Source organism: Oryza glaberrima, chromosome 2, assembly GCF_000147395.1.
Source record: "Oryza glaberrima chromosome 2, OglaRS2, whole genome shotgun sequence".
Taxonomy (NCBI): Eukaryota; Viridiplantae; Streptophyta; class Magnoliopsida; order Poales; family Poaceae; genus Oryza; species Oryza glaberrima.
In genome coordinates, this window is record NC_068327.1 from 5,754,604 (window position 1) to 5,772,102 (window position 17,499).

A 17,499-nucleotide genomic window follows, 5' to 3' on the forward strand; every position below is an offset into this window, starting at 1 on the left:
TATTTTAATCTTATCATTATTATACAATTTAGTAAAGGTGAAATTTCACTGTAGGAATTCGCTTTCGAAAATCATGAGCTGCAATTAGGAGTCTGATCGTATCAAGTTAGCATGCGAGTTTTTTTAAAGACACTTCTTATGCGACTCCTTCTGTATTTTTAAAAGCGAACGAATTTAAAAATTGACTAAAATACAAATATGTATTTAAAAAGCAAATGAACTTAAAAATCGACTCATACACGGATAACGTACCAAAGTATCAGCAAATACATATTTAATTTTTATAATAGTAGAGTATAATAATAGAGATAGAGATATATAGATATATATTCCTGTAAAAAAAGATATATATATATATATATATATATATATATATATATATATATATATAACTAATATAAATATTTGGATTTTTCCGGTCATCACACCGGTTTTTCGTCCTGCTTCGTCGCCCCCCTCCCTCAAAATCCCAATCCGAATCCAATCAAACCCCGGAAAAAAATCACAATCACAATCGGAGTTCAATCACACAAATCTTGATGCATGTACACATATATATCCAAATAAAAACCAAAAATTAGATCGAAGGGGGTCGCTGCCACCGCCGTCGCTGAGGAGAGCGCCGCCGCCGCCTCCCCTCCCGCTAGATCCATCGGCGGCGGCGGCGGAGGGCGCTCTCCGGTGGTGGGGGAGAGCGCCGCCGCCGCCGCTCACGGGAGGAGGGGCGCCATCGCTGCCGCTCGCGGGGCGCGCCTCCCCTCCCGCTAGATCCACCGCCGGTGGTGGGGGAGGGTGCCGCCGACGCCGCCGTGGGTGGTGGGAGCGCCGCCGCCGCCGTCGTCAGTGGTGGGGGAGGACTCCACCGCAGCCGCTGCTCACGGGGCGCCTCCCCTCCCGCTAGATCCGCCGCCGGTGGTGGGGGAGGATGCCGTCGACGCCGCCGTGGGTGGTGGGGGTGCCGCCGCCGCCGCCGTCGGTGGTGGGGGAGGGGCGCTGTCATCGCCATCGCCGCTCGGGGGCACGGAGGGGAGGGCGGCGAAGTGAGATGGGAGGGAGGGAAATTGGCTAGGGTTCGACGGCTGAGAGGGAGGGGGTTTAGTTTCCCCACTATCAACGCTCGGCCGTCCGATCAAAACCTTAGAGATCGGACGGCCGGTGTCGTCCAGGCCGAAATCGGCCCAAGAGGATCGAGAGTGAGGCCTCTTTTCCGGCCCAAGCCCAGGTTGCAGCCTGGGGGAGGAAAAGTGCGCCCACGCGTGCGCAAAAGGCCGTGGGCCGACCGGCATGGGTCAGAAATAAGTCTATTTTTGGTCCCTCAGGCCGAAAAAAAGAGAATAAGTTCATTTTTAGTGCTCATTTTTTCAGAAGCATTACAATTATAGTTATATTGAATATGTTTATTTCGAAGCAAACCTAAAAGTAAGTATTTTCTTTCTTTTTCCAATTAAATAATTGTTAAATGATGTTTGTATTAATAAAATTAGCAATTAAGCTCTGAAAATTCCAATAAAATTCCAAAGAGCGTAACTAATTATGGAGAATTTAATAAAATTAAATTTAACCATATCATTTTATTTAACCATGGAGAATGGAGAATTTTACTTGTAAATTTATTTAATTATACACATACCTACTTAAAAATACCAAATATTTCAGCGAATTTGTATTTTAATTAATTGCATATTTTTCTGATCTGTAAACTTCCCGATGCAACGCACGGACACTTTTGCTAAACCAAACAACACTTTATATATATATATATATATATATATATATATATATATATATATATATATATATATATATATATATATATAAACATGAGTTTATTTGTACTTGTAGATGTTTTTTCAGCCGCTAAAACGGGGTGTGGCTAATGGGCGGGTGATCGCCAACAGCGATCACCCCATCCCCCCTATATGCTCCTCCTCTCCCCCTTCCTCCTCCCCTTCTTCTCTTCCTACTACACCATAAATTTAAAAAAAAAACAAAGTTGAAAAAATTATGTATAGAAATACTATATATAAAAAAATATTTGAATTCAAAATTCAAATTTGAAACGGGTATGTAAATTTTTGACTTATAAACTTTGGGTCTATAAACTAATATTTGAATTCAAATTCAAATTTGAAACGGGTATGTAAACTTTTGACTTATAAACTTTGGGTCTATAAACTAATATTTGAATTCAAATTCAAATTTGAACGGGGTGTATAAACTTTTGACTTATAAACTTTGGGTCTATAAACTAATATTTAAATTCAAATTCAAATTTAAAACGGGTATGTAAACTTTTGACTTATAAACTTTGGGTCTATAAACTTTAGGTGTATAAATTTTAGATGTATAGAAATACTATATATAAAAAATATTTGAATTCAAATTCAAATTTGAATCGGATATATAAACTTTTGACTTATAAACTTTGGGCCTCTAAACTTTAAATGTGTAAACTTGAGATGTACAAACTTTAGGTGTATAAATTTATTAAAATAGAAAAATAATACGGTGCTAAAAAAAAAGGAAACCATGTGGAGAGAGGGAGAGGGGGATCGGCTGATCGCTAGGGACGATCGATCGCCCCTTAGCCTTTTCTGCTAAAAGGGGCTCTCGTCAACGGAGCGGATGTGCTTGTAGCTGTTTGGTGCAAAATGCAAATAGATTGGAATTGTCAAGGGCTTGGGCCTGAATGCAAGCTACGTGGGCCTAGATAAAAGCGTCCTGGCCGTGTGAACAGTATGGGAAAGGAATACGGACTCTATGAATCGAACAGAAAATATGTGTGCGCCTGCGTAGCAAAAAAGTCGTGCACCAACGTAGGAAAATACGCGTGCGAGGGAGCAAATAATCAGGCGAGCGACGAACGAAATTATTAAAAAAAACATCTTTTATAATAGGTAAAGATAAAAATAAAAATAGATAATGCTCTTCGTCGGTCGACCGACGGGGAAGAAAAAAATCGGGCGCTCCCCCGCGGCCCCGCCCCTGCTACTGTTGGGCCCCACCATATTACCTGCCCCAACCTGCAACAAATCAACCACATATTTTGTAAACCCTCTATTAAGGGAATTTGGTTTATTTTTTGTTACACTAAGAATGTTTCACCTAGTGTACTCACAATGTTTCACTATGTATAGATCTAATGTTGTAGTGAATGAAACATTCCATTGCAACAAAATAACCCACATATTTTGGAACCCCCTATTAAGGGAATTTGGTTTATTTTTTGTTCCACCGAAAAATGTTTCACCTAGTGTACTCACAATGTTTCACTATGTATATATCTAATGTTGCAGTGAACTGAAACATTATTTCGCTATTTGCTGAAACATTGTTTTTATATAAGGTGAAACAAGCCTGATTTAAACGAGTGAAACATTTTCGATCTACTTAGTAAAACAATTCCGATATACTGGTGGAACATTTAAAAATAATTCAATAATAAGTTAAAAAAATTTCGTCGGAATATATCTATGTGTGGTCTTGTTTTGAAGATTTTATTGCAACGAATTTAATGGTGCAATCGGATCATGATTTGGATAAGTAATTTAAGAGAAAAATCAGTTTAAAGTAGTTTTGCACGTAAATCGGACGCTGACGTCATGCCCGATTTCCCCTGCTCTCCGTCGGGCGACCGAGGTGTAGTCACTTCCGATAAAGATTGGTGCATTTATCCGTGAAATCCTTGAAAATTTCCATTATTCTTTTGTTAAATTTACCTATAACTTTGTAAGAAAGACATTAATTAGCAATGCATCACCTGCACCTATGTGCTATATATGTAAGTCACATTTGTACCCGGGCCTCTACATCTAATTGGATATATGCAGCCTTATAAATAGGGAACTTAGTCTCACAAATAACCTAATTTGAAATTCGCTTCTATTGAGTTCTGAACTCAGAATCTTAGAATCTAGGAACGTTACTTATGTCATTCAAACCACTAGATTACATGCCCTTTCGCAAGCGCTGGCCTAATTAATCAGGCGCACACCACTAGCACCGGTGGAGAAAGGGTTTTTCCTCTCGGTTGGTAACCCCCCTATACTCCCGCTTTTGCAACCGGGAGTAGCAATTCGGGACTAAAATACTCATCTTTATTTCTGGGTGAAATAACCGGGACTAAAAATCTATCTTTAGTCCTGGTTGGTGATACCAACCAGGATTAAAGATAAAAATGGCAGCACCAGTACCGGCCACTATTTTTTTCATTATTTTTTCCCAAATCGAGTTGGAAGTGCACAAATCTCTTCCAAATCAAGTTGCTCCCTGTATCCCCAAATCAAAATCAAAGTATCATCACAAACATAGTTTCACATCACAAATTGTCAAGAAAAAATACATCAAGAAATACATCACAGATTATACATCACATATCCAATGAATCACAACTTCTAAAAATTCTCAGATCCAATGAATCACAACTTCTGAAAATTCTCAGATCCATCACAAATTCTTAAAAAAAAATCGAGTTGCCACTGGCCGGCAGCCGTGCGCCACGCTGTCGCCCGCCGCCAGCCAGCGCGGCCACGCCGCTACCCTCCCATCCGCGCGGCCCGCTGTTGCCGCCCGGACTCAGCCGTCGCCCGCCCGTTAGCGCGGCTACGCCGTTGCCCGCCCGCCCTCCACGTGGCCGGCCACGCCAGCCGCCGCCGCCCAGACTCGGCCGCCTGGAGAGGATGAGGCGGGGAGGAGTAGGAGAGGTGAAGGGAGAGGAAGAAGGGGAGAGGAGAGGGGAGACTTCTGAGATGGAGATCTCTATAGAGAGGCCGGCTGTTAATTTAATGCAAAGAGGGGAGAGGAAGGGGGAGGGGGATAAGATCGATGACGACGACTGTGGACTGATACAGAGGCGCGTGGCTCGGGGTAAAGTTTAATTCCGGTTGGTATAAACAACCGTGACTAAAAATCTATTTTTAGTCCCGGTTGTTTATACCAACCGGGACTAAAGATAATTGGAGCCTTGACTCTTCCCGACAATGTTTTGAATCGGGACTAAAAAAGATCTAAAAATTTTTAACCGGGACTAAAAATGATCTTTAGTCCCGGTTTAAATAGGAACCGGGACTATTGTGGATTTTGGGTGACCGACCAAAGATGGTTTCTTTAGTAGTGTAGCCACCGCGCTGGCACACATATTCTAAATGAGACTGTTTACCCTAAATAGTTGATAGAAAAATCCGCCTAATCTATACTTTCTATATAGTTATCAATTAACTCCTAAATCTCAACATGCAAAAGTGCAAGTGTGCCACTAACAGAACCTTATGGATTCTTATGTTTTCGTTCAAGTACTGCCCTGACGTTACAATTGTGATCAGTTGATCACAGACTACGGTGGTTTAGAATCTTCAATCCTAGTTTTTGCCGGGGCGGCCAAAGGAAGGCCGTCCAATTTTATTAAGATTTGGGGGATAGTTACATAGTTATGCATATACGGGTAACAAACATCGACAGGAGACTGTCGAAACCAAAGAGAAAAAAACTGTCCGACAACAGCCCCAAAGAGAAAAAACTGTCCGACAACAGCCGGGTCAGCAACATTATAACTACTCATCTAGTTAAAGTGGCAAAATGTTTTTGACTGGGGTTAATTGATCACCACCGAGGCAAATGTACACCAGAGCAATGCATCCCTTCCTACGGCCACCTCTTTAATTACACGAAACAGGAATATTCCATGAAGCATGCATGCAGAAACAATTGGGATTAAAGAGCATCAGAGTTTACAGTGAAAGCGAAGGCTTCTGCTTCTCCATCAAATCCGTATCACTTTTCTCATGTTCAACTCTGCAGCAGCACAAAGCTAGCATGTCAGTGCAGTAGTGCACATGGTGAGCTCGGAATTAATTCTACCTGTGTTGCTACTGAATGTAGGTAGCTGATCGATGAATAATGTAATTAGGCCCTGTTTAGTTTCCAAAATTTTTTTCCTAAAATACATCTCATTAAATCTTTGGATATATGTATGGAGTATTAAATATAGATAAATTAAAAAACTAATTGCACAGTTAGGGGGGAAATCGTGAGACGAATCTTTTGAGCCTAATTAGTCTATGATTAGCCATAAGTGCTTCAGTAACCTACATTTACTAATGACGGATTAATTAGGCTCAAAAGATTCGTCTCACGGTTTCCAGACGAGTTATGAAATTAGTTTTTTCGTTCGTGTCCGAAAACCCCTTCCGACATACAGTCAAACGTCCGATGTAACACCCAAAAATTTTCTTTTCACGAACTAAATAGGCTCTTATTGAAATCAAGTAGATGAAAAATCTCCCTTCTTAAATTTCATAGGAAAAGATGGAGAGATACAAATTGGTACCACTAGCTTTTTTATATAGTATAAGAGTTGAGACCATTTAAATAATGGTTTTGTTAGAACCATCTGTCCTTTTCTATGATACAAACAACCGTATTTAAGAAATCACTTGCTCTTTCCGAACCTTCATAGTTAATTCCTAGATGGTTGCGGCCGGTAAGCACGTGCCGTCGATTGAATTTGACTTCTCTGTGCTCTAATAGCAAGAATAAAGCCATATCTCCTATAGGAGACAAACTATATATGATCTGTACCTCAAATATCAGCATGCATAATAATAAGATGATGGCTAAAGAGAGAACTACAGAGTTACATTTACTCAGGTCGATCCAACAACTAGTACATCTATTATATATATGCATTGAATTGCTAGTAGTATATATTACAGTCACATACTCAATTGGGATCCATCAAAATTGCACTACAAGCCGGAGTTTCCATGAACTACGAAGAAGTAGCGTGTGTACACGAATTTGCGGCGCTTGCAGTTAGGCTGTGTTTGAGGAGAGGAGATAGAGGAGATTGGAAAGATACGCAAAACGAGATAAGCCATTAGCATATGATTAATTGACTATTAAGTATTTTAAACTTCAAAAATGGATTAATATGATTTTTTAAAGCAACTTTCCTATAGAATTTTTTTTTTGCAAAAAACGCACAGTTTAGTAGTTCGGGAAGCGTGCGCGTGGAAAACGAAACAAAACTCACTCACAATCACCCAGATCACCCAGGAAAGAACATAGCCTTAGTCGAGACTTAGGAGACATGAGGAATTCAGCGTGCACGAATAGGACTAGTCATGCTTCCACCCCATCGTAGCGATGCATACTTTGGGTGCTAGATCTTTCTCTGTAGTTTTAACTTTGATCAAATTTGAATGTGGTCCATAGCTCATAGTACCACTTAGCTTTGTATAGGCAGCCGCGCTGAGTTCTAATACTATGTTAGATAACATCCCACACCACAAGAATATTCTAGTGGATTTTGTCTCTGCATGTTTCTGTTTCTCCTTGTTTGATATTGCTGTTTTCCTTAACTTTTTTTTTCACAAATTTTGCATATTTTTTTTGTGTGATATGTTATCAATTTGTCTAAAACGTAGGTCGTCAACTTCCTAAACAAAACTGAAACTAATAATTGTATCACTATATTCTTTTAGTTGGCAACTTTGCAGTACGGAATGCCAAATATATACACTTCCAGAGAACACTTTAGGCAGAAGAGCAACTAAATTACCAAAAAGAACAAAAAATGACTGAATTGTGCAATTGAATATGGGAACACGTGGAACACGGAAGAGTAAGCAAATACAGATATATATTACGGAACTGTTAGGTCTCTACTTGTAATAAAAATCAAAGATGTTTTCGGAAAGTAGCACTATAAATGTAATTCCCATTTGCACAATTTGGAGGCTATTTGCATATAAATATCGACTATTTGCATTGGAAAAGCTGGATAAAAAAATAAACATCAGGAAATAATAATTATTCAACGGCCTATCCCATTTTGTGCAAATATATGCCCACATGCACAGCAGCACATTGTGACAACTGACAATATTTATCATGGTTTTTTGAAAAAAAAAGTTCCCATTTTTCTGCAAAACGGTTAGCTCTTTCAGCCTCATTTTCTACAAAACAGTGGGCCGATGTTAATTTAATAATTCTCTTGCGACCCCTGTTTTCTGCAAAACAGTTAGTTAGTCGTCACAAATTGCCAAAATGTTTTGTTCCAGGGATGCAAATATCATCAGCCACTAGGCTGCCTGTGTCTGTGTGTATATGTGTGTTTTTTTTTCTTTGAAGATCTAATAATTGTGTTTTGTTGCCAGTTAGGTCCTCCTAGAACGTATACCCAGTGACTGTACTTGTGGCTATGCTCTCTGGAACACTGTACGGGTTTGTTTAGTTTAGAGCTAATTTTTGTCCTATCATCCCTAAAAAAAAAGTTTGTCCTACCAAAACTTTAGCAACTTCAACGGTACGTATCAACTAAATGTTTAGTTTGTTACCAACTTTTATACACACTAGTTCAAATTTTTATACTAAATTGATAGTGGCAAAACTTATGAAGGTTTTGGCACTACTAAAATAAAATTTTGATAGGAAAAAATTAACTCTAAACCAACGAGCCCTACATTTCAACATCATCGAGCAAGAAAACCTCATAAGTAGTGCTTCTATCATTCTCTCTCACTAATCAGACGCAAACAAAAACTGAAAGCGATTGTGTTCTAAAGCTTCAGACACAAGGTTTATCTTCAACTTAATTACGTGATCTTTCAGCCACTATGTAGTATTAGAAAGGCAAGATGAAAACGATTACATGTAAAAATCAACCTGTCGTAGTACCACAATTATGCGAATCAACATCAAATCTGGTCTGGCGTTCAGGCGTGGCTAAGCTAGCTGCTAACTGCTTGACTGGGACTGATACTGTCCACTCCATGAGGAAGAAAGCACAAGCCAAGAAACACACGCAAGCAAGCATGCACCGTCAATCATTTTTCATTTTTGTGGTGCTCCAGTGCAGGTCTCTGCAACCATCACAAGCTTCGTGTGTTTTTTCTTTCCAATAATGTATCTACAGTACTGAATCCTGACCTCTATAATCATCTCAAGACGATGATTGGTGACAAACATTTGTGGCGCTAAATTAAATCTTGGGATAAATATGTGTACTACCACCGTCCTAAAATTATTGTCCATCTAGATTGTTTGGCAAAATGTGAGTTTTACAAGAAAATATTGTAGTACCCCTATTAAATAAATAGTGCATGGATGGGAGTGACGATGTAGTTGGGGGTAAGATGGGGAAAATTTTGAATTGGAAATGATTTATGTAACAAAAAAAAAGCTCCAAAGTGACAAGAATTTGGAGATAAAATTCAAATCCTAGCTAGAGCGACAACTTATATATTTAGGACGGAGGGAGTAATTATATTTATGACATTATATTTTTTTAAAAAAAATCATGTTGTTTTTATACATTATAAATTTAATGTAAAACTTATTGTAGGATTACATTATAAATTTTAGTATTTATATTATTTTTTCTAATACGTAGATAGAATAGGGTTAACAATAATTTATTATCTACTTGAGCATGTATTTTCTAAAAGTGATTCAAATTAAAGGGAAAATGTGGTACCATACTTTTAGCAAACCCAATTATAAATAAAGCCAATATATCGTACAAGTTTTGCAAGATAATCAAATGTTTCCTGTAATAAAATCGCACTCCTACCGTCTCATTAGAAAAAACTGAGTATTTTTTTTATCAAGGGGGAACTATTTTAAATGTACATGTGCGAATTAGACCCTTTTTCCTGATCTAATATACAATCGAGAACGTGGAGGGCGAGAAAAGGGATTCAGGAACACTACAGAGATCTGATTGCACCGACTTATAGCATCATCAGGCCATCAGCAGGTATCCTGCAAAGCAATAATCAATCTAGACTTTTGTCTCGTGAAAATGACAAAAGCACTGTCATACACACAAGGAGAACAAGCAAATGATCATCATTGGTTTATTAGATCGAGAGATCCAAGGAAGGCATCACAAGTGGCAAAGAGTTCTTTGTCTTTTCTAGATGAATAGAAACACTGAGCTCACTATTCTTTTTAAGAAACACAGTATAAATACAAACACTAACAACACATATACACTCACCCTTAATAACTCATGCACGTGGACTTTACCTCTATATATGTGCACCTCCGAAAAAATAGCCCGACACACCTTAAGATTGAACGCTTCAGTGTCGATGAATGTATTGCTCTAACACTAAAATAATAATTAGTGACTTAAATCTGATTAGACTAGTTCCAAAAAAAAATCTAATCGTCGCAGCATTGAGCTCACTTGTTAGCGGCAGACTCGTTGAAACATACAGATGATCCGATTGTGGAGAGCATTGCAAGGTGATCATATATTTATATGGTGGCCAAACGTTAACGGATTTGCTATTCTACTGTCGACAGTTTTTAGGGGTGAAAACTGTCGAATTTTTAACCGTACGATATGCTTTGAGATTTGTGCTGTGGAGGAAAAAATGGAAAAAAAACCTAATGCTCGCGGTAAGGATCGAACCCGAGACATGCAGCTTGCATGCTCGTTCAACTAACCAATTGCTCCATCCAATTTTTCAGAGCTATATATGAGATACATATCACTAATATTGCAGTTACATATTAGTTACAATGTAATTACATAGTAGTTACAATTGGAAGTTTTTCATTAAAAAAACTGTCGAATGCTTTATAGCTACTCCCAAGGTGAAACATGAGAGGCCACAAAGCTGACAACCTTATACCCTGATATCAACCAGATAAAATGTTCAGGTAGAGCAATTTCAAAGTAGTGCAGAAATTGGTCGCCTGAGAAAAAGCCAACAATATTCCTAGCCAAGAAACAAAGAAACCGAACAAATCTTTGGTTCCAACTAGAAATATTCTGATTTCTGAAAAGGCATGCATTTCTTGGATTCTCAGTCCATATTGTGAAGAAAGTCTGTTCACTGCTTAGAATTACATTATCCATTAACTTCTTGAGAATAAGAAACACAGATAACTTGAAGAAGTAAATCAGTGCAAATCTGATGCCAACAAAAAGGAAAAATATTCAGAAAACAGTGTAACTTGTGGATTCAAATGTGCTTTTCTTTGCACCTCCACTGTTCTAATGTTCTAGAGCGTTTTTGGCTCCATGCAGGGTGAAGCTGTGTATCAGCTGCGTCAGGCTTTCATACGAGGATCCTCCTTTCTCCATGGCTCTACGAGCTTTCTCCCCGTACTCCTTCGCCTTCCTCCTCCTCTCGCCGGCCTCCTCGCCGCCGTCCATCAGCGCCGCCACCGCTCGCGCGACGTCACCCCGGGTGACCGCCATGGCCTCGTCGCCGAACAGCAGCACGGGCGTCGTCACGCCGACCGGCACGCCGACGCCGAGCACGTCGACGGCGAGCCGCTCGTTCAGGAACTGGTCGGAGAAGTGCGGCCACGTCACGACGGGGACGCCATGGGCGATGGACTCCAGCATCGAGTTCCAGCCGCAGTGGGTGACGAAGCCACCGACGGCGCGGTGCGACAGGATGGCGAGCTGCGGCGCCCAGCCGCGGACCACGAGCCCGCGCCCCGCCACGCGCGCCTCCAGCGCGGACAGCCATTCTTGCACCTCCCGCGTGGCCACCTCCGACACCTTCACCACCCAGATGAACGGCTTGCCGGAGTCCTCGAGGCCATGGCCGACCTCGAACAAGTACTTGGGGACCTTGCGCGCGAGGCTGCCAAAGTTGACGTAGATGACGGAGTCGGTGTCCATGGCTTCGAGCCACGTGGTGATCGCGCTCTGGGCGACGTCGGGCGTGTTCCCGCGCGACGCCATGGCTTCGGCGTCCCGGTTGTAGAGGCAGAACGGCCCCAGCGTCCACACCGGCTTGCCGAGCGCGGCCTCGTAGCACGCGATGAACTCGTCCTCGAGGTCCAGGAACGTGTTCACCACCGCGCCGTCGGCCGTGCGCATGGCCTCCATGGCCGCGTCCCGTAGGTCCTCCCACCCTGGCGAGTTCAAGAATCCTGGCTGCGTGTCCTTGGTCACCTCCACGCGCACCGGCATGCCCGGCACGACGTACCTGTCGTCGTCGGCCTGCTGCTGCAGCCCGTGCGCGGCGGCGTTGAGGTCGCAGAGGGAGTAGAAGCACGACGGGCCATGGAAGAACAGCCGCGGCACGCCGGCGCGGCGCGCCACGCCGGCCGTCCACGAGTTGGACCAGTCGGAGATGATGCAGCTGGGCGGCGCCGGCAGCGCGCGGAGGTACGCCTCGAGCGGCGCGGCGAGCTCGCGCATGACGTCGAAGAACGGGCGGAAGTGGGCGTAGTCGGTGATCTGGTCGACGTTCTCGACGCCCGGCGGCAGGCCGGCGTCGGCGGCCGACGGTGGGAACGGGACCTCCACTATCTCGAGCGGCAGCTTGGCGCGCGCGGCGAGGTCGGCGGCGCCGCGCAGGCGCGCGGCGTTAACGGGCGTGACGACGAGGCTGGCGCGGGCGCCGCGCTCCGCGAGGAGGCGCGCGAGGTCGACCATGGGGATGGTGTGGCCCTGCGCCGGCAAGGGGACGACGACGAAATGCGGCGGTGGCAGCGGCGGCGGTGACGTAGCAGAAACGGACTCCAGCGTGGGCGCCATGGTGGGCACGATAGCGGTGCGAGTGGCAGCCAAAAAAGCTTTGATGGTGTGGCTGATTTGGGAGATTGGATAGAGCATAGAGAGAGTGATTTATAGCCATCAAAGCGGTCCAGCTTTTTTTTGTTTTTGTTTTTTTTCCGCCATTCTAGAAGCTTTTGTGATTATATCTATCTCGATATCTCTTCTAATATTGGAGTGTAGTTATTGCTAATTATGAAAAACATACCTGTGCCTTTGTTTAGCTAGCTACTGCTAGGGCGCTTGGCTATGCACATCCTTTCGGTTTTAGGTGTAAAGGGGGAGTGGATTTTCATCCCTCAATGAAATATCCTCTCGTTATTTGCATGTCACTTAAATAGATATGAAAAAAATTAAAAAAAATTGAGAAGATATATTAACATGTGATATATCACTCCACAAACATGCAAGTTCAAATTCAACTTCTACATCTTGTAACAAAAAAAATAAATTTGATTGTGACTATACGTTCACTAGTTATAGTTTAATTTTTTTTTCGTTGCGAGATGTAGAAGTTGAATTTAAACTTGCATATATCACATGTTAATATATCTTCTTAATTTTATTTTTTTCATAATTATTTAAGTGACATGCAAACAACGAGGGGATATCCCCTCGAGGGATGAAAATAGTTTCCCGATGTAAAGGCCGTGTTTTTTTTTCGAAAAAAAAAGCTAGTTGCTCTGCTATAAGTAAAAGCTAAGCATTTATGCAACATTTTGTTATATTTTCATCAACATATTTAGTACTCCCTCCGTTTCAAAATGTTTGACACCGTTGATTTTTTTAGTATGTGTTTGACCATTCGTCTTATTCAAAAAAATTAAGTAATTATTTATTCTTTTCATATCATTTAATTTATTGTTAAATATACTTTCATGTACACATATAGTTTTACATACTTCACAAATTTTTTTAATAAGACGAACGGTCAAACATGTGCTAAAAAGTCAACGGTGTCAAATATTTTGAAACGGAGAGAGTAACATTTAAACAATTGACGCTTAGTTAAGTTATTCATCGGAATAACCTTCGGTTGCACCACTATTTTGATGTACGTTTGAATACAGCCACATCACTATTTATGGCATGGCATGGTATTTTCCACACATGATCGCTACATCGAAACGTGGCAACGAACACTGCCAAACATGAACACGAGCTATAGTAGGCCGAGCAGATTAATTGGATGAAGAAAGGTTTGTAACCATCGAGGTGGTCCGTGGATGTCTTTTGTTTCTCTCTAGAAGCTTTAATTGGTGACACTATTGCATCATCTAGCTTATCTATGTATTATCTCTCTAATCTTCTCTCATTAACAAAAAAAAACTTCTCTAATCTTCGGACCTGTTCAGATTGTAACTAAAATAAACCTTACCAAATTTTAGCAAGATGATAATACTGCAAAAATTTTAGCAGAATTTCTTATGTATTTACCAATTTTGATAACAAAATAAACGCACATTTTTTTAATTTTTCCAAAAATAATATAGTTGAAAATAGCATCAAAATAAACAGGCCCTTCAATTACTATTATATGCTAAAAGTGGAAAATTATCAACATATGTCTAGCTATAAAGAGGTACTAAAAATAAAAGTACTTATGTCTATATATCCACCAATTTTTATATATTTAATAATTAAAAAGGAAACATACATCTAAACATGTTTAATAATATTCTAACAATAGACCCGTAATAAAGTTACGTCTAAAATAACCTTTAATCACACCGCTAAAATTTATCATGTTTTTAAGTAGGCAAAATTTACTATACGACATCTAAAGATTACGGTATTTGTTAGTAGATATCGTAAAAACAAGATTTTGCTTTTAGGATTCTAGAAACTTGGTAATTAGCTACTGGACATTACCAGCGACAAAATAATATATACAGTCAGGAGAGGAGAAACATGTTGTGTGAAATGTAATTTATACCATTTTCTTCTTGTACCTTTATCTTCAAGTTCCTCTTCTCTTCTTCCACTGAGCATCAAGCAGTACTCCACGGCCCTCTTCCAGGAAATTGTCAAACATTCTCGGTGAGCATCGGCCACCACACACACGCGACGAGATGTACCTTATCTCTCCCTAGCTAGCTGGCCATAGCAAGAGCCGTAAACTACCTTGCTGTTGCAGTGTTGCTTGCCATAGAGAGCCTCTACTATACAAGAGCTTCATCATCAAGAACCGCCACCGACGCTACGGCTTCTCCAGCTCCGACCGTGCCGACACCGACGCCGACTCCACCGCCTTCTCCTCCACTCCCGCCTCACGTGCCCTGCTGCAAGAACGTCGGGGAGATCGGACACCGATGGTGATGACGAGACAATGTTGTTGGCGACGAACATCACCGTCCGGGTGCGGGTACATCACCGTCGTGTTCTGCCGGACGGGTCGGCCGCGTTGAGCGCTAGCTGCCGCGCCGGGAGGGAGTTGTTGTGTCGCCGCCATTGTCCCATATCACTGGAATGGAAGGATGAAAGAGAAGGGGATGGTTATTTGGGGATTTTGACTGGTTGACTGATTTTGAGTGAAAAAATGACTGACAGTCACCCACCGCCCACCGGGGAAACCGAAATAGGGGTGCGTTTAGTTCACGCTAAAATAGAAAGTTTGGTTGAAATTAGAACGATGTGACGGAAAACTTGAAAGTTTATGTGTGTAGGAAAATTTTGATGTGATGGAAAAGTTGAAAGTTTGAAGAAAAAATTTGGAACTAAACTTGGCCTAGACTAGGTATTTTGGTCTTTTCAAAATGATTCTCTCCCCAAATAGGCAAGAAATAATAAAATAATCGATGCAATGTATAGCAACAAATTACTACAATGTTTCCAGGATGTCCAAAAGCAAAACCTTGTTTTTATCATATCTAGCAGCAAAGACCATAATATTTAAATGTCATGTAGTAAATTTTGTCTTTTAAGTACATTCATGCCATTGTTTTTTGTGCGGGACGATATTTACTATAGATATCTCAAATGGAGCGAGTAGAATGGCTGAGGCTAGGCCAGCGAGCAGTGGCAAATACATGACTAAACTTAAAGTTAAAGAACTGTTAGTGGGATCCAAAAGTTGAATAAAACTATATATCAAAATAAAAACTAGTTTACCCTTTTATCCAAAATTAGATATGAACAAGATAGTGGAGTTAAAAAAATGAATTTGTAATTATGTAAAATTGAAGTAAAATTAAAGAAAGGGCTTACCATGCATGGGCTGCCACTCAGGCTAGGCCTGGCCTGCTAGGGTCATATATTAGCATCTGCAGAGAGTATCTGACAGTACAGGGCCCTTAAAATCTAAGACATTAAATTTAGTTTAAAATTAATTCAGTCTGTTCTAATATGTTTGAGGATATCCACTTCCTATTTTTTTCAATGATCTTGCTATGAGTAGGGTTTACAAAACCGTGCATTATCCCGGTTATCACGTACGGTAAACTTATTAGTTTTTAAAACCACTATGAACCCGTGTTAACCACACGGTTTTCACGGTAACCGTGTTGTTATCGCGATAACCGTCTTATCATCGGGTGATGGTACACCTATCCAAAACGCCTTGGTGAACCCCGGCTATGAGCCAGGCTGAGGCTTGTTAGGAGAGCTTCTCACGTTAGAGCCACACAATCACCAATGCAGGTCCCCGCAAAAAAAAAAAAAAATCACCAATGCAGGTCAGGGCTTCCTCGATGAAACAAACATGTGAAGAACAGCGAAACAAAGACAAGTAGGAATCATTAAGTGATAGCCTTGGCCCTTGACCGAGTACGTAACTACTAGCTAGGTGACTGTCCATATATGCAAGAATGCATGATCACCTAGCAAATATATGCAAGAATGCATGACCACCTAGCAAATTAAACGCGGGTGGCTCGGAAGAATTGCATGATGATCCATTCTTGCGGAGTGCTATAAATTGAATGGTATAGATAGATGAAAACAAAATAAGAGTTATATGGTTAGCACTTTAAAATTATGGTATGACTGTTGTGAGATAATGGAGTAAAACAAATCTTACTATAAACGCAGCTTGTGTGCCGTGCTTCATATGCTCTCTTCTTTAATAGTCCTCAGTTGGGTATTGGTCCGTTCTGTCATGTCTATTGAATTATCGTTGCTCCATGGTTGGATGCCTATCCTACAGTTGTTCACCGTTGTTGCTAGAACCTCATTCTTCGTATTGTGCACAGTTGTTGGCAGTATCTCCTTCCTCGTACTGTGCACAGTTGTTGCTAGCACCTCCTTCCTCATATTTAATAGGAGAATATTGTCATAACCAAAACATAAAATTGATAGCGGTTGTTTCATAAGACCGAATGTAATCTCCGAATTGAATTATGATTTATGAAATGACGGCTTTTATTTTAATAATATTTTTATTTTTTATTTTTTTCTTTGCATCTTAATCTTTCATATTTTGTTGAAATCTATGCCGCAGGGGTTAATTTGTTGATTTTTCATGAAATAAAATATTTAGACTATTGCTTTATTGGAACAAATTAAATTAATGCAACCGAGGGTACATATAACATTTCCCCTAACCCTAAAAACGTGGTTACATGCATATTAACATTGGTAATTTTCACAATGGTCTATAGAGGTAGCATAATGAATCTAAGCATTTGTCTTATTTTATTTAATGGTAATGTCTATTCATACTATATGTTAAATTAATTGTGGTAGATTTTTCTACTTATAGTATAAATCGATGATTTAGATTGTTCTACTAATAATAAGACTAGTACTAGAATTCTAGTACCGGTAGTGATCAGGGTTTATCTTAATAGTGGATACCGCAGTAGCCGTACATCCCATAGCGGTTCGTTAGCAAAAACAACTAGTAAGTTTCATATGATGTAAAGTTTGTTATTGTTGATAATAATTTATAAAAGAACTAAATGGTTAAATTACGATATTCAAGATCGATTTTACATATTATTCTATATCCATCCTAAAATAAGTAAAACCTA

The 17,499-nt window shown here is 40.6% G+C and overlaps 1 protein-coding gene across 1 annotated transcript; it reads right to left on the reverse strand.

Annotated features, from left to right (window-relative positions):
* Positions 1-10,698: 10,698 nt before the first annotated feature.
* LOC127761692 (UDP-glycosyltransferase 73E1-like) lies at positions 10,699-12,582 on the reverse strand. Its single transcript, XM_052286018.1, has one exon. The coding sequence runs from the start codon at positions 12,509-12,511 to the stop codon at positions 11,009-11,011; it is 1,503 nt and encodes a 500-aa protein (XP_052141978.1). The 5' UTR covers positions 12,512-12,582; the 3' UTR covers positions 10,699-11,008.
* Between the last annotated feature and the right edge of the window lie 4,917 nt (positions 12,583-17,499).